At 45.5% G+C, this 15,534-nt stretch overlaps 1 protein-coding gene across 1 annotated transcript; it reads right to left on the bottom strand.

The window, feature by feature from the left end:
* Nucleotides 1-1,923: 1,923 nt before the first annotated feature.
* LOC121835811 lies at nucleotides 1,924-15,534 on the bottom strand (the record flags this gene model as incomplete). The annotated part of the gene is made up of 4 exons (XM_042290317.1): nucleotides 15,522-15,534; nucleotides 14,847-15,218; nucleotides 9,655-9,895; nucleotides 1,924-1,933 (listed from the first exon to the last, which is right to left on the bottom strand). Coding segments are annotated over exons 1-4 (636 nt in total), but the record flags the coding sequence as incomplete, so codon positions are not given.

The raw sequence follows: 15,534 nt of genomic DNA, 5'->3' as shown, positions 1-15,534 counted from the left end.
GTCAAGTATGGTTCACCAACTCGCCCAAGCTTCCATCCTATCTAGTACCAGTCGAGTGCATTAGTCCCCAGCATAGGTCGGCATTTCCGAACCCACTCACTCACCATCACATCACTAATTACAGCAACATCCAAAAGTCACAGCCCTTCACATCACAAAGTACATCGACGTCCAAAAGTCACAGCTTTTCACATCACAGAGTACACCGACGTCTAAAAGTCACGGCCTTTCACATCACAAAGTACACCGACGTCCAAACATCACAGCCCTTCACATCACAGAGTACATCGATGTCTAATATTCACGGCCCTTCACATCACAAAGTACACCGACGTCCGAAAGTCACGGCCATTCACATCACGGAGTTCAACCGGACAACAAACTCATCCCCATCACGTCACCACAATCTCTGAACTCACAAAGTCATTCACCGTCACTTCACGAATCCGTCAAGTTCACGAAGTACTTCACCGTCCCATCACGAATCCTATAGAGTTCATGAAGCATTCCCCATCTCATCACCGCCAACTCTGAATTCACGAAGTCGCTCACCGTCCCATCACGAGCTCATCGAGTTCAGCAAGTCGTTCCCCTCACGTCCGTGAACTGATCCCGTTCATGAAGTCGTTCGACCGGTTCGACTTCACGGCCCTTCACCGAGTCACAGTCATTCACCGAGTCACAGCCATTCACCGAGTCACCGAGTCACCGAGGTCACGGAAAGCGGCGTCGGCCCCTGCAGCCGCGGCCACCGCCACTGCCTCCGGCTCTCAGCCATCCTCGAAGTTCTTTCGCAGCGGCGCTGACGGCTCCAGATGTGTGTGTCAGTGTGTGTGTGTGTGTGTGTGTGTGTGTGTATGTGGGGGGGGGGGGGGGGGGGGGTATTGGGCTGGGCCGGGCGACGCACCCTGCACTTGTCATTTTCTTTGTTTAGCTTGTTCCCTCTGGTTTTAGTTTTGTTGTCCCGTTTCTTTTATTTTCGTTTTGTTTCGCGCTTTCTTCATCGAGCGCGCATGCTGTGGAGAGCGAGCGGCTTCTTGACTTCCCTGCTCCGAACTTGTGAGATAAGGTGCTTGTTTCCGGGAGAGTTATTAGCCCCACGGAGGCCCAGAACCAAAATGGCTGCTGGTTTGTGGGCGAGCGGTATTACGAAGGGTGGCATCACTCTAGCAAAGCGCACATGAAGGCTCCCTAGACTTCGCCTGGTTGTCGGCGTTGTGATTGTGGAGGGGACCCCACCTGAAAACCTTCTGGCCTGTCCTTTTTTTTACCTTTTGTTGCGGACGGTTTTTTCTACGAAAAAAAGAAAGAAGGCGCTTATATTTTTGCCAACGACCGCTCGCCGAGGGGGCAAAAAGGAGAGACAGACACGAACCTGCGTGCACGATTTTTGTGAAACATCTCACAAACATTAATACGAGTCCATATTATATGAACGAAGACGTTTTAGCGCATTAGAGTTTAGCGAATAGAGATCACATACGCGAGTCACCGTTTAGGCATTTGTAGGGGCGGCAAACTGGGCATCCAAACACACCGCGCCAGGCGGTCTGTTCAGAATGATAGCAAGGGGTGCTTCGGTATAGTTTGGGGGAAATAATATGAACTGAAGTTCGAGCGTCCATCGCCAAAGGTTCGGCAAGCTCGAAAACAGGACAGCGGCGGCCTTCATTTTATCTATTCGGTCAAATGAACACTGCCATTCGCTAAAGTGGCATTCGATGAAACGCCGTGGGCCAGGTTTCGCTCGCTAAACCGTCGTTCGATCAGTACAAAATTGTTCTGTGTATTTTATCTTAATAATTATGATCCATGGCAACCAGCTATATCGTTGCCTACCTCACTTTACGTCGTAAAATAGCGCGTTGATGTCACTTTCATAAGAGATACCATAATAACGCAGTACTTCACAGCCGACCGCTGAATCACCCGTCTAATATTTTGTCACGGATTTCATCATATATATATATATATATGAAGTAGACATTCCAAAACAAGAGTCATCCATTCCCAAAAATTTCAGTGGACTGGAACTACCTTCCCACATCTGTTGCCACAATTGCCACTTACTATATGTTTAAAAATTGCCGTAAATAATCTATACAGCTCAGACTGAGCTCCAAAGTGTACAGCTTTGTTCTGTTCTCTTCTAACTCCCGCTCACCTCTGTAATGCTGATGGCCCTGAGGGTATGTCAGTTAAACAAATAAATAAAAAAAGTAAGTGCCTCGGCTGAAAAACCTCTTAAAGAGGTCGCCTCTTTAAGAGGTTTGCAGCTTGCCGAAGCAATGAAATCTGTGTTTTATTCGAACCCATTGGTCAGAGTACACCTCATCATTAATTAAACCACTCATTGGATCATTCAACTCAAAGCAATATGTTTACTTCTGAGCGTGTTCGTGTCGCTCAACCTACTTTGAGCGAAATGCAGTCGAGATAACTAATGATGGCGCTCGACTCCACTTTTCTCTAAAGCCCCTTGATGTGTTTACGTGTCTTGCTAGTAGCGTCAAATGCGCGAGCGCACGAGGCCCATGTCTCGAGCGGCCCCTGGAAGCAAATGGCGGTGCAGCACTGAAATGAGCGGCCTTTGGAAGCGAATGGCGGCGGAGCACGCGCTCGCGGCACGTATCTCGCGCGTTTTCACAACAATGGTTGGCGGTACTTGTAAAAACGGCCTTTATCAAGGGGCTTTACTTTTCTCAGCTTTAAACCGAGGCGAGGCGCGCGACTCACGCGCGCCTCGCGCTCGTTGTTTGGCTGCGCATAGACTCGTATTAGATGTAGCGTACTGTGTTTTCGGAGTTCATGTTTGAATAGAATCGGAGCGTGTTTTTAGGAGTTTATTTTGTAGCGTAGTCTACACTGGCCGAGGCTGAGCAGTTTCGCGTGGCTTCTGGCGAGCCGTGCTGCGTATGCGCGAGGAGCAGTGACGTCACACGTGTCAGCACCGACTGGCCTACCTTCAAACTTTACCACAGTTCGACTAAACATCTGTTGGACAAAGAGTCAATCATTTGCTAAAGTCCGACGGGGCGGTGTTCGCGAATATAATAGACTCGGAAACTTGATGGGACGCAAGTTCTTGAAGCGGGAATCTCTACGAAGCGTTTTATTAAAGGACAGGGTCTTCTAGTTTCACCCCTTGACACTGCTTTCAGTCAGGATGGCACGCGCTGTGCGATTGATTGGGAGCTAGTGCGCCACTTTCCGCGAGAACACCAGTAATGCAGGCGGCTGCTACCAACGGAGAAAACTGCGAATGACAAGGTCTAAAGTATCTAGACTTAAAGGGGCGGTGCAACGATATTCAATTGGAATGTTTTTCACTTTACACGAGCTTACTGGCACTAGTGGTTCTCAAGGATACTCACACGCAACACCACTGGCCAAGAAACTCCTTTGTTGCGCTGTAATTTCAAGGAGAAAACCGAGCGTTTTCATTCAATCTCTCCTTCGCAAAACCTGGTAACGTAGCTGGGCGGTAGCAGTACCGTGACGATATGTGAATGCGGCTCATAGATTGGACCCGAGCATGGCGTGGACACTCGATTTGGGCTCGTGATAATCGATAGCTCGAGAAGCATTCGGGTATGTCCTGTGTCCAAGCACTGCAATGACGAAAACAGCCGAACCATAACAATGTCTGGAACGCAGCGCGTGTCCTGTGCTTTGCCAACCCCAGCGCGTGGCTATGATCAACACTGGCGGCATATAATCGGCTCCAGATCACGTGGCCGCTTGTTCTGGCTGCGAGTTGAGGGGTGAACTTTGCTCGTTTTTTTTTATGTTTTTCTACCACTTCGATTGTGTGTGGTGAAAAACGAACGGGTAATTTACAGGTCATTATCGTCAGGGATCCGTCCTAAGCGGTATTTGCGCAAAATACAAAAATCGTTGCATTGCCCCTTTAAAAATGAATTTCCTAACGTTATACTCACATGACGTGACGTGAGCATGTAAAACGTGGTGCTCAATGGCACCTCATTTCACCTCATTTTTCCACTATATTTTATACACCAACTCATGTTTACAAACAAACTGGAGCGCTCCTAGCCGACGCCACCGGCGCCGCGCATGAGCGATGGGGTGTGGGCAAGAAGCTCGCCGCGTCGCCGATAAACAAACCATTGAATTGCGTTGTTGTCGGCAGTGGTGTGAGTCCAACGCAGGTTTCTGCGTTGGAATTGTTGATTCTACGTCTTCCTGGGCAATGCCTGACTACTTGAGCAGCCTCAGCGAAATTACTGAGGCTCGCTATACCACAAAACTTCGCGTGAATAATGTGACATGCGGCGATTCATTCCGCGTGGACGCCGCAGAGGGTACTCTAAAGCCTGATTCGCATGATGAAATTTCGGTCGCAATTTTCAGTCATGACGTCGCTCGGGTTACAACAGCGTGAACCGTAGCTGAGATGTTCAACATCGATACTGAAAATCGCAAGCAGAATCGGACCAAGTGAATGAGGCATAACAAGTCGTTGATGGTCACTGGTAACAGCGATCAACATCTCCTTGTATCCACTGTTTACATCGAGCCTGCTTACCAATTTTCAAACTTAAGTATTTTGAGGCCTGCACTCACTTCTTATCGCAAGTACCGGGCCAACATTTGGTCCACGGGCCGGTGTCGTCTAAAAGAGCAGACGACGAGCAGAAGCGTTTGAAAGAGCAGACGACAGTTCGAGCGATCAGGCGGCCGTTCGATCTTGAAGACGCACTGAACGTCCGCATGCAGGCGGTCCCAACAACTTGGCGGTATTCCCGCTTTCATGACGGAACAAAACAAATAAATCTGATGACAACAAGTATCCGTGAATTTAACCCAAACTGCTTCCCGCCCAAGCAATCGTGGTCCGACGGCGACTGGTTTTCCATTTTCACGGCACATATCCACGTTCTCGGACGAACCGAGCACATGAAAACTGATCTTCAAACCTTTCTCGACCCTTTTGGTGCAGCCTCAGTTGCGGCGTTTTGACAAGAAGGCAAGTTTTTGTCAGGTTTTTTTTTTAATACAACCCTAGAATACACGTCTCACATAGGGACTTCCGCCTTCAGCCCCAGACCGGAAGTGCGCCCGACGCGTGACCATCGCGCCGTGACGTAACAGAGATGAGTTCGTTGGTTCGTGTATAGCCAGAACATAATTTCGGCGACATATTCGCCTATACATGAACTCATCTCTGTTACGTCACGGCGCGGTGGTGGCGCTTCGGGCGTAACAGAGATGCTCCTCAATACAAAAACCAAAAGGCTCTTTAAAACCAAAACCGACAGACTCCACACGTAACCCGTAAGAAAGAAGAACAGGTCATAACGAGTCGACAAAGGACTTAAAAGGAAAAACCCGAACAGCGAACTTTTCCCTACACCTGGCAAGGTCAAACTTTGTACCTACAGGTTGCCTCAAGCTTGAAACACAAAAGCTTACCCCAAGCTTGAAACACAAAAGCACTAATCACAAACGAGCGTGTTGGGGACGAATTAAGTAAGTGCTTATACTTCCTTTACACGTCTAAGAAACTAGGGAGTTTTGTGTGTTGTTCCAATAATTCCTATTAGAATACCCGATACTCCTCTGTCGTCTTTGTGCATGCATAGTATCGTTATTGGGTATCGTTACCGAGCACAAAAACCGTCTACAAGAACTCCCTACCGTTTATCGTTTTTCTAGTGAAATTAAAGACGACGTTAGCAAGGAGAAGCAAGCTAACTAACCTCGAAGGGAAGGGAAACAGAGGTCGTCTTCGCTCCCTCAGCTCCCCTTGATAACCGGTGATTTCTTCAAGCAGACAGAGCCAGTGAGGACGCCTTCAGCGAACATCAAACATAGTCTTTGAGATGAATAGAGGCAGGTTCTTAATTTTGTTTTTGTTACAAAAGAAGGGTCATTTTGAAACAAGGTCTGGTGGGAAATGCAAGATGGGAGGACGGGTAAACAGCTCGTCCACACTTCTAGACGGGGAACACAGCCTGTCAGAAAAACTGGACATCGCCGGCTCATCTGACAAAAAGGTGCAATGCCAGGCTCTAAAGAGCGTGGGAAAGTAAAAGCTCTTTGAGTGAACCGACGATACGTGCCCCAGAACAGCACAGCGACGTGCATGAAAAAAGTTTAAAGGAACGCGGCAAGCCCGGTTCAATAGTTTTCCATGTTTTAAAAATAAGAGGCTTATTCAGCTCTTTGCGCACCTCGTGTGTTTGTTTACCCCTCAGACGCTCTGACGTACCGCTATTTACACCTCGTTTTGACCAATGACGGCGCGCGCTTTTCTGTCTCGTCTTCGCGCGTTCTGTGCGCGCCCTTTATGTTTCCCGCTGATTGTTGTGATATTCTTCGTATTTACTTCTTTTCAATGGGTCACGATAACGTTCGCAAGCGCGGAAGACACGTGTTGGTATCCCTACTTGCACGTCGTATAAACACTTACTTCGAATTTGACTTCGACCTCGACCGCGCACCTTGTTTTTCATTGGTAGCCTGCTTGCAACAGAAGGATGACGGTGATGACAACGCAATCACGGTTTGCTTGTGGTCCTGTGTGATGGGCTCTCACTTCCGATCGAAGTGAGAGCCATTCGTATCGCTCCGACGCTGTTAAAAAAACTCAGCAGACCTTTGAATGAGTCACTTGCTCAGAAATAACGAGGAGACAAATGTCTAAGCGCTTATTTAAGAAGAGTGGTCTCGATTTCAAATGAAAAGCACTTTAGCAAAATGTGGCCGATATGGTTCGTATGCAAAACTAGCTAGCATAAAAAAATAGATAAATTCAGAAATGGGGACGGACTATCTGTCTCTCCCTTGGAAAAGATTTATGTCATTTTATCAAGAATCTTTGAACACTCGTACTCCGCCTTCGCGCCCGAAGCGCTGTTCACGGAGTAAGGCTAGGCTGCTTAGTGGATTGAGTTTCGCCACGTGTTCGTCGCATATTTTCTGATGGGGTCCGGCATTTACAGACAAGTATCGTGCCAGTAGCTGACTTTTGCTCAAATAAACAGAAACTAAAACCTCTTTAGTCAATATTCACGTTCAACGGAGATCGAAGAACTCTGTTCGTATTCCTAGAATTCAAGAACTCAGGCATATGCACGACTGTGATGAAACCTATTATCGGCAACAGCAAGCGAAGCCCCCCACCTAAACGCCTGAGAGCACGTAAAATTCTCTCTGCCTGTTATTGCAACGGACACGACCGCGCGCTTGTTAGGAAACGTGGGCGACAAACCGTGATGCCAATCGGCTGCTTCCTCACATTTTTAAAATTATCATAATTCTCTGGCACATGGATAAAGCCCGTAAACTTCCGTGATTTTTCTAGAATAGAGTCAAGCCTTTCCGAGATCTTAGATGCTAAATAGCGTTTGAAAAAATCCGGAAGCGGCCGAAACAGATCAAATCCGGCGCACGCTTTTTCGTGTGGACGGATAAAAACGAGCGTATGCCGCATATTACCAGCATCAGAATATCTGTAAGCATTATTAAGCGAGAGCGAGAAAACAAACATTGTATACTCGGTTAGGGTCACACCAGTACTCGCGTAAAAGCTCCGGGAAGACGGTTTTATTTGTGTTTCCTTGAGGGGTGCGCGCACGAACGCGCTTACAAAAGACAAAAACATGGGCGCACGGACGCACGCAGATGCAATCAACGCGAAGACAAACCCTCCCGTGGCAGAATAGCACAGTGGCAAAACGACACCGTGCCCGGCCCCCCATACACAATGACACACACACCGAAAGGAGGAGCCGCCAAGCCGCGCTGCGTAAACGGAACCCCACGGCCATGCAGGAGGCTCAAACGTCTGCCGCGCACAGACAAAGCCCCCCTAACGTTCGCTAAGCTGCACGTGTACTACGCGACGCGGGTACGCACGCCCGCAGTATCGGGGCAGAAGAGCGGAGGCCCGCCAAACTCGTTGGAGTCGCCGCTGAGTCTGCAATACACAGTCCCCTCCCCATTTCCGATTTCGCGCTTAAGCCGCGCACAGTCGCACACGCAAAATGTCACATCCTCTCTCAAAGTCCTCCAAAGCAAACGCCCCTGCAGTTGCTTCTCCCAAACGTTACCAGACCACCCCTACGAATCTCGTTCTCGCCTCTAACAGAAGTTCCTTCCAAGTTTCTGCTCCGTCTACACTCTATACTAACCGCCACAGCATGTTTGTGCGTGTAAGGGCACCAACATGATGCAGACACTACCAAATGTCAAGTCGGCTATCAGTCGCCAAGAGTACGCACACGCAAGCAAATCCACACCAACATCTCCTGAGACCTGACTCCTAGTTCACGAACTCACTCCCCATCACATCACAAATTCAGTTCACGAATTCATTCACCATCACATCACGTATACACCAGAGTCACGAAGTCCTTCACCACTGCATCACGGGTGCGTCAGAGTTCACGAGGTCACTCCCCGTCACATCGCGGCTCCTTCCGAGTTCATGAAGTCACTCCCCTTCGCATCACGACTCGTTCCGCGTTCACGAAGTCACATCCACTTCACATCACGGCTTCTTCCGAGTTCACGGAGTCACGCCTGTTCACATCACGACTCCTTCCGCGTTCACGAAGTCACATCCCCTTCACATCACGAGTTCTTTCGCGTTCACGGAGTCACGCCCATTCACATCACGACTCCTTCCGCATTCACGAAGTCATATCCCCTTCACATCACGACTTGGTCCGAGTTCACGAAGTCATTCACAGCCCTTCACCATGACGCGGTGAGCGTGAGTGAGTGTGAGTGAGCGAGTTCGTGAGTGACTTCGCCGAGGTATGGTCCCCAGCTTTTGCCCATGGTACCTAAATCGAACCAGATTATCTTTTTGGAGAGCAAATGTGAGTTTTGAGGACCAAATACTTCCATCGGTCCTTAGAAACTATTTTTTTTTAGGTTGTAAAGTCAACTGTGCTTTAATTTAGGTGAAAACAAAGCACAAATTTTTCATTATTACTGCCAAATTTACGACTTAAACGCTGAAGTAAAAATTTATTCAAATTATGGGACGAGCAGGTGTTCCAAAATGTGTCTTCAGCGCATCAGAACGCAAGGAGGAGCGCGTCAATCGAAGGGCAACATAAATAATGCGCAGAAAACGCGTGATGACACGGCAGCCAAACGCTCACCGTCAATAGACCTTTTCCGCTTACTCTCGCCCCCGACCGCCAAGTAGGCATATCCGGTATGGGCGACGAAAAATATCAGAACGTTTTAACCTGCAAATAGTAAAAAAATAGGAGGGAGGCAAAACGAGAATGTGTGACGGCTACGCTTATGTCCTAAATGCCTTCTATTGGCGTGGCGACGGCAAAACAATGTTTTCGCCCATACCGGAAGTGACGTCAATTCAAGATGGTGGCGCCCTTGCGAAAAAGGTCTATAGTTTAGTCGGAGGAAAACAAAATAACGAGGGCGAGTTTGGAGAGTACACAAACACACGACGTGAGCAAGAAGCAGGGGAAGGCAGTTGCACGCGGTATACCACTTTATTTTGCTTGAAAGAACAAACATAGCTCCAAGATGAGGTGCAGAAATTGGCGCAAACTAATTACGCTCTAGATAATCTATGCTGAGATATCTTATTGTTATGTTTTGTTGAATTGGGTCTATTCCACTTTTTTGGTGATTCCAAAAACTTACAAATTCACTTTCGGAACACTAGCAAGCGCAGCATCTAGTGCCTTTATAAATTTGCCATCTGTTACAAACTTCTCAAAGACGAGTCGGTATGTTTGTTTAAAATTCGTTGGGTTATCTTCATCAAGGTTGTACATTGATGGCGTACTAGTCGGTTCATTCTTCTTTAATGCAGTTCCAGTTACTTGCATTGTAAAGTTCACGCTGGATAGCGTCATCAACTTTACGGTTGCGTTGCGTTGATCTGGAGGAAAAAAATGTTTTAGTCGCACGCAGCTTTGTATTTAACCTTACAAAACGGTCATTCTGGCATTCACAAAAAAAAAAAAAAAAAAAAAAACTTGCTTTGTTCGCAAGCAAGCATTCTATATCAAAGGCCTACAAAGTGCAACAACATGCTCTTAAAACGTGAATTATCCCACTGCGGTTATGATTATTGGTCCATTTAAGAAAAAAATAAAAAGAACTGGGTCTTGAAAGCAAGAAAATAATACAACCAGGCTCGTAGCGGGGGCGCCAGTGCGAAAGCGCCGAGTGGCAGAAGGGTATTGAAACATTCTACAAGCTGAGGTCCTTCTGTATAAGGACGTTAGTCGGGACCGGCGGCCGAGACGACCTTCTATACATGAATGGGGAACACACAGGTCTCACTCCACAGTAAATAAACCTCATCATCAAAATGCTTCGATTCCCGAATGAAACGAATTCACTAACTTGAAAAAATTGTCATACGGCATTTTGTACACTGCCTGCTTTTATTCGTGATCTATAAATTGTATTTCATTCTGCTTCGGTATTCTTTGCACCTTCTATTTCAGGGCCTTCCCAAGGAACTTGTAGAACTTCAGACAACATATTAGGTACCATCGGGCCCACTATTCATTTTTTAAACCAACTTTATGCGAAAAAGAAAACCACTCAGTATTTTTTTGAGCAGTGCCGTTTGATCGGTGCCACCATTAGAATACTGATAATAAGTTACTATAAAACCTGTAATCTACTGGCCGACAGGTCAAAACGATGTAGGCTGCCTTGACAGTGATAAATAAGTTTAAGGCTGTACATTCGGCCGCAAAAAAATATTAGCACAAGGGATTGGTGGCCAGTGCGGTGAAACCGCCACATGCAGCGTTGTATTTTGCGACTACACGGGGAGCGAGAGTGACCGGGACGTTCCCACCTTTGAATCGCGGGGGTGCTTGGAGAGATATCGTTCGTAGCAATATTTTTATCTTGCGGTCGATCTTTTTTCGAGGGTGACGGGTCACGTGTGAGACGACGTTTTTTTTTCCTAGTTTTTTTTTTTTTTGTTGTTGTAATATTGTTACATTATAAGCACACCGCGTTTCATATATGAGCTGTGCGTAGAGCGTGCAAAACCAGAGTACATGTGCGCAGTCACGCTGTGTCGTTTCGAAAGCGCGCTTGGGGAACGGCTCTGGTGTGCCGACGTCCCCGGTTCATCCAAGAGTGGACTAATCCAGCAATCGCGGCCCCAGCGTGCTTACGCTACCAAAGCGCCACGTGTCGCCTTAACGCCGGACGGGCAATCACTCTCTTGTGCCATTTTTTTTACGGCCGATTATACGTAAGCACTACTTGTTTAATGTATCTTTTATAAAGAGTGGAGCGTCAATATTGCATTAATGTTTCTAAACTAAAACTGTTCCAGGAGCTTTAGATTAAAAATATGCGACTATTGAGTATAAACTTCGGTAAAAAGAAAAATAGAATTAGTCGAGTATATTTGTCGGCTGCGTACACTTTTTTCTTGAGAAAAATAAAATAAACGTAATATAGTAATAAATAAGAAAGTATTGTAATTCAAATGCACCAAAGGAGGTCAACTAAACTGGTTTATTATTATTACTATTCAAGCTAATTCGAGAGAGCATTTTGATATACGTAATTCACTTCAAACAGTTTTAACGAGCAAAAGCAAATGTGAAACAAAAGTTCTCGGGGATGTTTGGACGATGAAAGTTAAGTTCTTCGTACCCCCTCCTTTCCTGTCTTATATTGTCACGAATGACAAATGACGAGGCGAAGAATAACTGAAGAAACTAAACGTTTAATGGGGCGAACTTCTGCCCAAAACAAAACATTCTGCCTAGAACGTTCGGCGCGTCGAATAATAGGTCAAACAGGGTTCTCGAATTGACTAGAAATTTAAATTGAAAGAATAATTAAAAGACGAGTCGCTCCCAAGAATCGAACCCTGAGCTTCCGCACGACAGTCAAGCGCGGTAACAACTCGACCGCGCACGGCTCGCTCGCCGAGGTGCGTGGCAATACATATGTGTTTTGAAAACTCCGACAACCCTCTCTAGTGCGTTCTCTGCATATATATATATATATATGTATGTATATATATATATATATATATATATATATATATATATATATATATTTTTTACAGATGGTGTTTCCGGTGTCACCGAATGATGGTGTTTCCAGTGTCACCCATGTGCCATATGTCCTGCTAAAATTTATTCTTCATTGGCGTATGAACGCATTTTAATACCCAGGTCTCTGGAAACTGCTTAATAAATTGCTGCAATACGGTCTGCTTACATATCGTTCGTATATTCAGTAAAACTATGTTGTCAAGTTTTCTACAGAATGTGGACAGCACACTTAGGACACAGCATGCTGTTGCAGAAAACGACATGGCTATTTTTCAATTAAACAAAAGGAGTCTTTTTTTAAACTAATTATCTTTATACATTAATTTCTTAATTGTAAACCCTTCAAGTATTCTGTATACAGAGCTGTGGTGTTTTGCAAATAATATAAAAGGCGTTAAAAGTTATTTGGAACAGATTTTTTTTAAGGGGCTTAGGTTAGACTTGCTTTCTTTCCCATTGATTTATGAGGCTCGGCGGATACTAGACGAGGAAGTAATCGTCATGGAAAGATAGTTAACTAGCTAAAACCCGTTCCTTAACCTTTTTAGTTATTAATTTTAGGGGTCATGTTGCCATTGCAGTATTGACAACAATTACAACAAGAGGACAGACAATAAAAACCTTTTGCGAAAATGTAATCGTTTTCTAGATATTAATTGATAAATTCTATATTTCCTTGCTCGGTCTTAAGAATTGCACGCAAAAAGAGCGCAGCAAGTATTGTCCACAATGACGCTTGGAAGAGTGGCGTAGTCGTTTCAAGCATGCCGTCCCTATCTTGGCAGCGTGTCCATGGTAGGTGTGCCGATGACACAAGTGACGATGTGACTGAAACAACTACTTCACTCTTGTAAGCGAGATCGGGAGCAAGGCCTGTAGCGCAGCGCCATGTTTCCGCGCAACTTTTAAACTGGGCTAAGAACGTAAATATTTATCAATTTATATCTGAATAACTATTAAATTTTCGCAAAATATTTTATGTGAACTGCGAACTAGGCGACTCCCGAGAACTTCGAAATAGGCGACTCCCGAGAAACTGTGAACTAGGCGACTTCCGAGAACAATATAGAAATCGTATGTATGATTACAATTCACTGGCTCATTTAGAAGCAAAGTTCGGAGCCTGTTGTTGTAAGTTGTCATTCATCATTATTATCTGGGGGGGGGGGGGGGGGGGGGGGGGGAGTTGAAAGCTGTCAAAAAAACAGGACTGTAATCTTGACTTAATCTGACGTAATAGTATCGAGGACTTTATTATAAACGCAATAAGCTTTGGACTGTTCCTAAGGTTACTAAGCAAGGGGCTATGACACGCCAAAAATAAAATATGAGATAACAATACTCCTAGGACCCATTGTATGATCCTATAATCCTGCTAGATTTGTTTTGAAAATGGCGCGATAGTTTCGTGCCATTTCGCACCAAAATGGTGCGATAGTTTCGAATCCGCCCCAATCAAAAACGCCACGGCTGGTGTCGTAGACTGGTGACGTAGCCAGCCTCCCGCGCGGCGTCCCCTTGCACGCACTCACGGACTTGGCTCTCATGGCGTCTCGAGCTTCAGTTTCCTCGTTTACCTTCCATGTTTCGAGCATACGGTCCGTGATGATTACGTCTACGGCATCACTCGTTTTATCAAAGTGTCCGACATTGATCGCAGCAGCGATGAAGGTAGTTGCTATCAAGATATGTTGGAAGCTGTTGATTTTGACTGCGACACGCTGGCGACCAGCTCTAGTGACAGCGAGTTACGGACGAACTCGCCATGGTCACCGTCGTCCGGGAATATCTCGCAGGCGCATGCAGGGTGGAAGGTCAACGGGCCGGGGGCGAGAGCGAGAATAGGGTTCGGGTTACCGAGTTGCGAAAGCGGTTCTGATCGTACCGCGGCGAGGAGAGCTTGGGCGATAACGGGGGCGCCTAGAATGAGAGAGCGTTAGTCACACCATTGTGTCCGTAAACCACGTCATCATACGTACCTTATGGACACCATTGTGTGACTAACTTGGGCAGTGTTGCCTGGTCGCCAGACGAAAATGATGAAAATTCGTAAATTGATTATTGCAATTACCAGAGCTCTAAAAATCGCGTAACTTGGTGTATATACTAAGTAGCCTATAAAAATTTCATTTCAAGAATATTATATTCGTTTCATTTTCGTGTCAATCCCTTTAAAACAACACTTAAGTCACTGTAACGCTCCTAGACAAGCCTTTCTTGTTTATCGAAAGATTGTCTAATACACTTTGTCTTTATGTTCAAAACTTTTCTCTTCATTTATGTCCTTCTTGGTAAAGCATATTTATCCGTACATTTAGTCAACATAGTATTGTAGCGGTTTCAGGAGGAGGAAGGGCGAGCAGCATCGAATCTCCGACAGAACTGCACAAAATGCTCAATCATCTACTCCTGTGTGGACTACTTAGTATATATATTTCGGAGTGAGTCATGCTTTCAGAAATAGTGTCAGTTGTAAGCGAAATACTTTTTAAAAAGCAGGAAATACATGTGACCAGAAGACATTCCCATGTGTGTGTCTGATTCAACATGATTCTAACTCTTGCATTTCTGAGTCAGTTCCTTAGTATGCTCCTCGTATACGTCATCGCTCACGCATTGCCCTTATTTTGTTCCTCACAAGTGCCAATAATTCAGTAGTGTCGTCTGTACAAAATCGCGATTACCTAACTACGCCCAATGGCTTCGTGTATGCAGCGAAACATCTTAACTTTACATATCATGGATCACAAACTCTTTTTACTTTAAGGTATAAAACAATTTGCTTACCCTTGGGCAAAGAGAGGATAAGAAGACCTGAGGCGTTTATTAAAAGATCATATTTGACATCTTCGTCATCTTTAAACTTTGGTAGCGTAGCCTGCAAATTCTCGAAATTCACTTTGCAGGTTACTCTTGATTCGATGCTCTTATATCGAACAGAGCAAGGCGCGGAGCGATGAAATGAAGTTCCAAGGCCAGAGAAAGTTCCAAGAGAAAAACTGCTGAAAGTGGTGGGCGTCATAGAATTGCTGAGAAATAGTTGCACGTTCGAAACGGTTACGGGGTCAGTATCTGGAATCATCTCCTGAACTGCAGAGTATAAGCTGTAGGTTACATTATCGATATATTGGTCGAGATTACTTGTTGCGGGTCCGCTGTCTGGAAAATAAGGTTACAGTAGGTCGTCAATACATGGCGTAATCTGCTGTAATGTACAAAAAACGAAGACATCACAAATAAAACCATGAATGTATCAACAGTGTTGCTATGCTTTGTGACAACTATATTTTGAAATGTTCTTACGGCGGTGGCGTTTTTCAATTTTATTTGAGACAATTATACGCAGTGCATAAAAGCGCCCTTTTTTTTTAAATATGTAGTGAATAATATAAAAATTAATTACGGCGCATATACCTTCTACTCGAGACGAGTGATAAAACATTATTCCTATCAATTACGTACTCGGTTTTGACAT

This window comes from Ixodes scapularis, unplaced genomic scaffold, assembly GCF_016920785.2.
Source record: "Ixodes scapularis isolate PalLabHiFi unplaced genomic scaffold, ASM1692078v2 PGA_scaffold1__304_contigs__length_218370807, whole genome shotgun sequence".
Taxonomy (NCBI): Eukaryota; Metazoa; Arthropoda; class Arachnida; order Ixodida; family Ixodidae; genus Ixodes; species Ixodes scapularis.
This window is presented reverse-complemented; position numbering and strand designations above follow the sequence as displayed.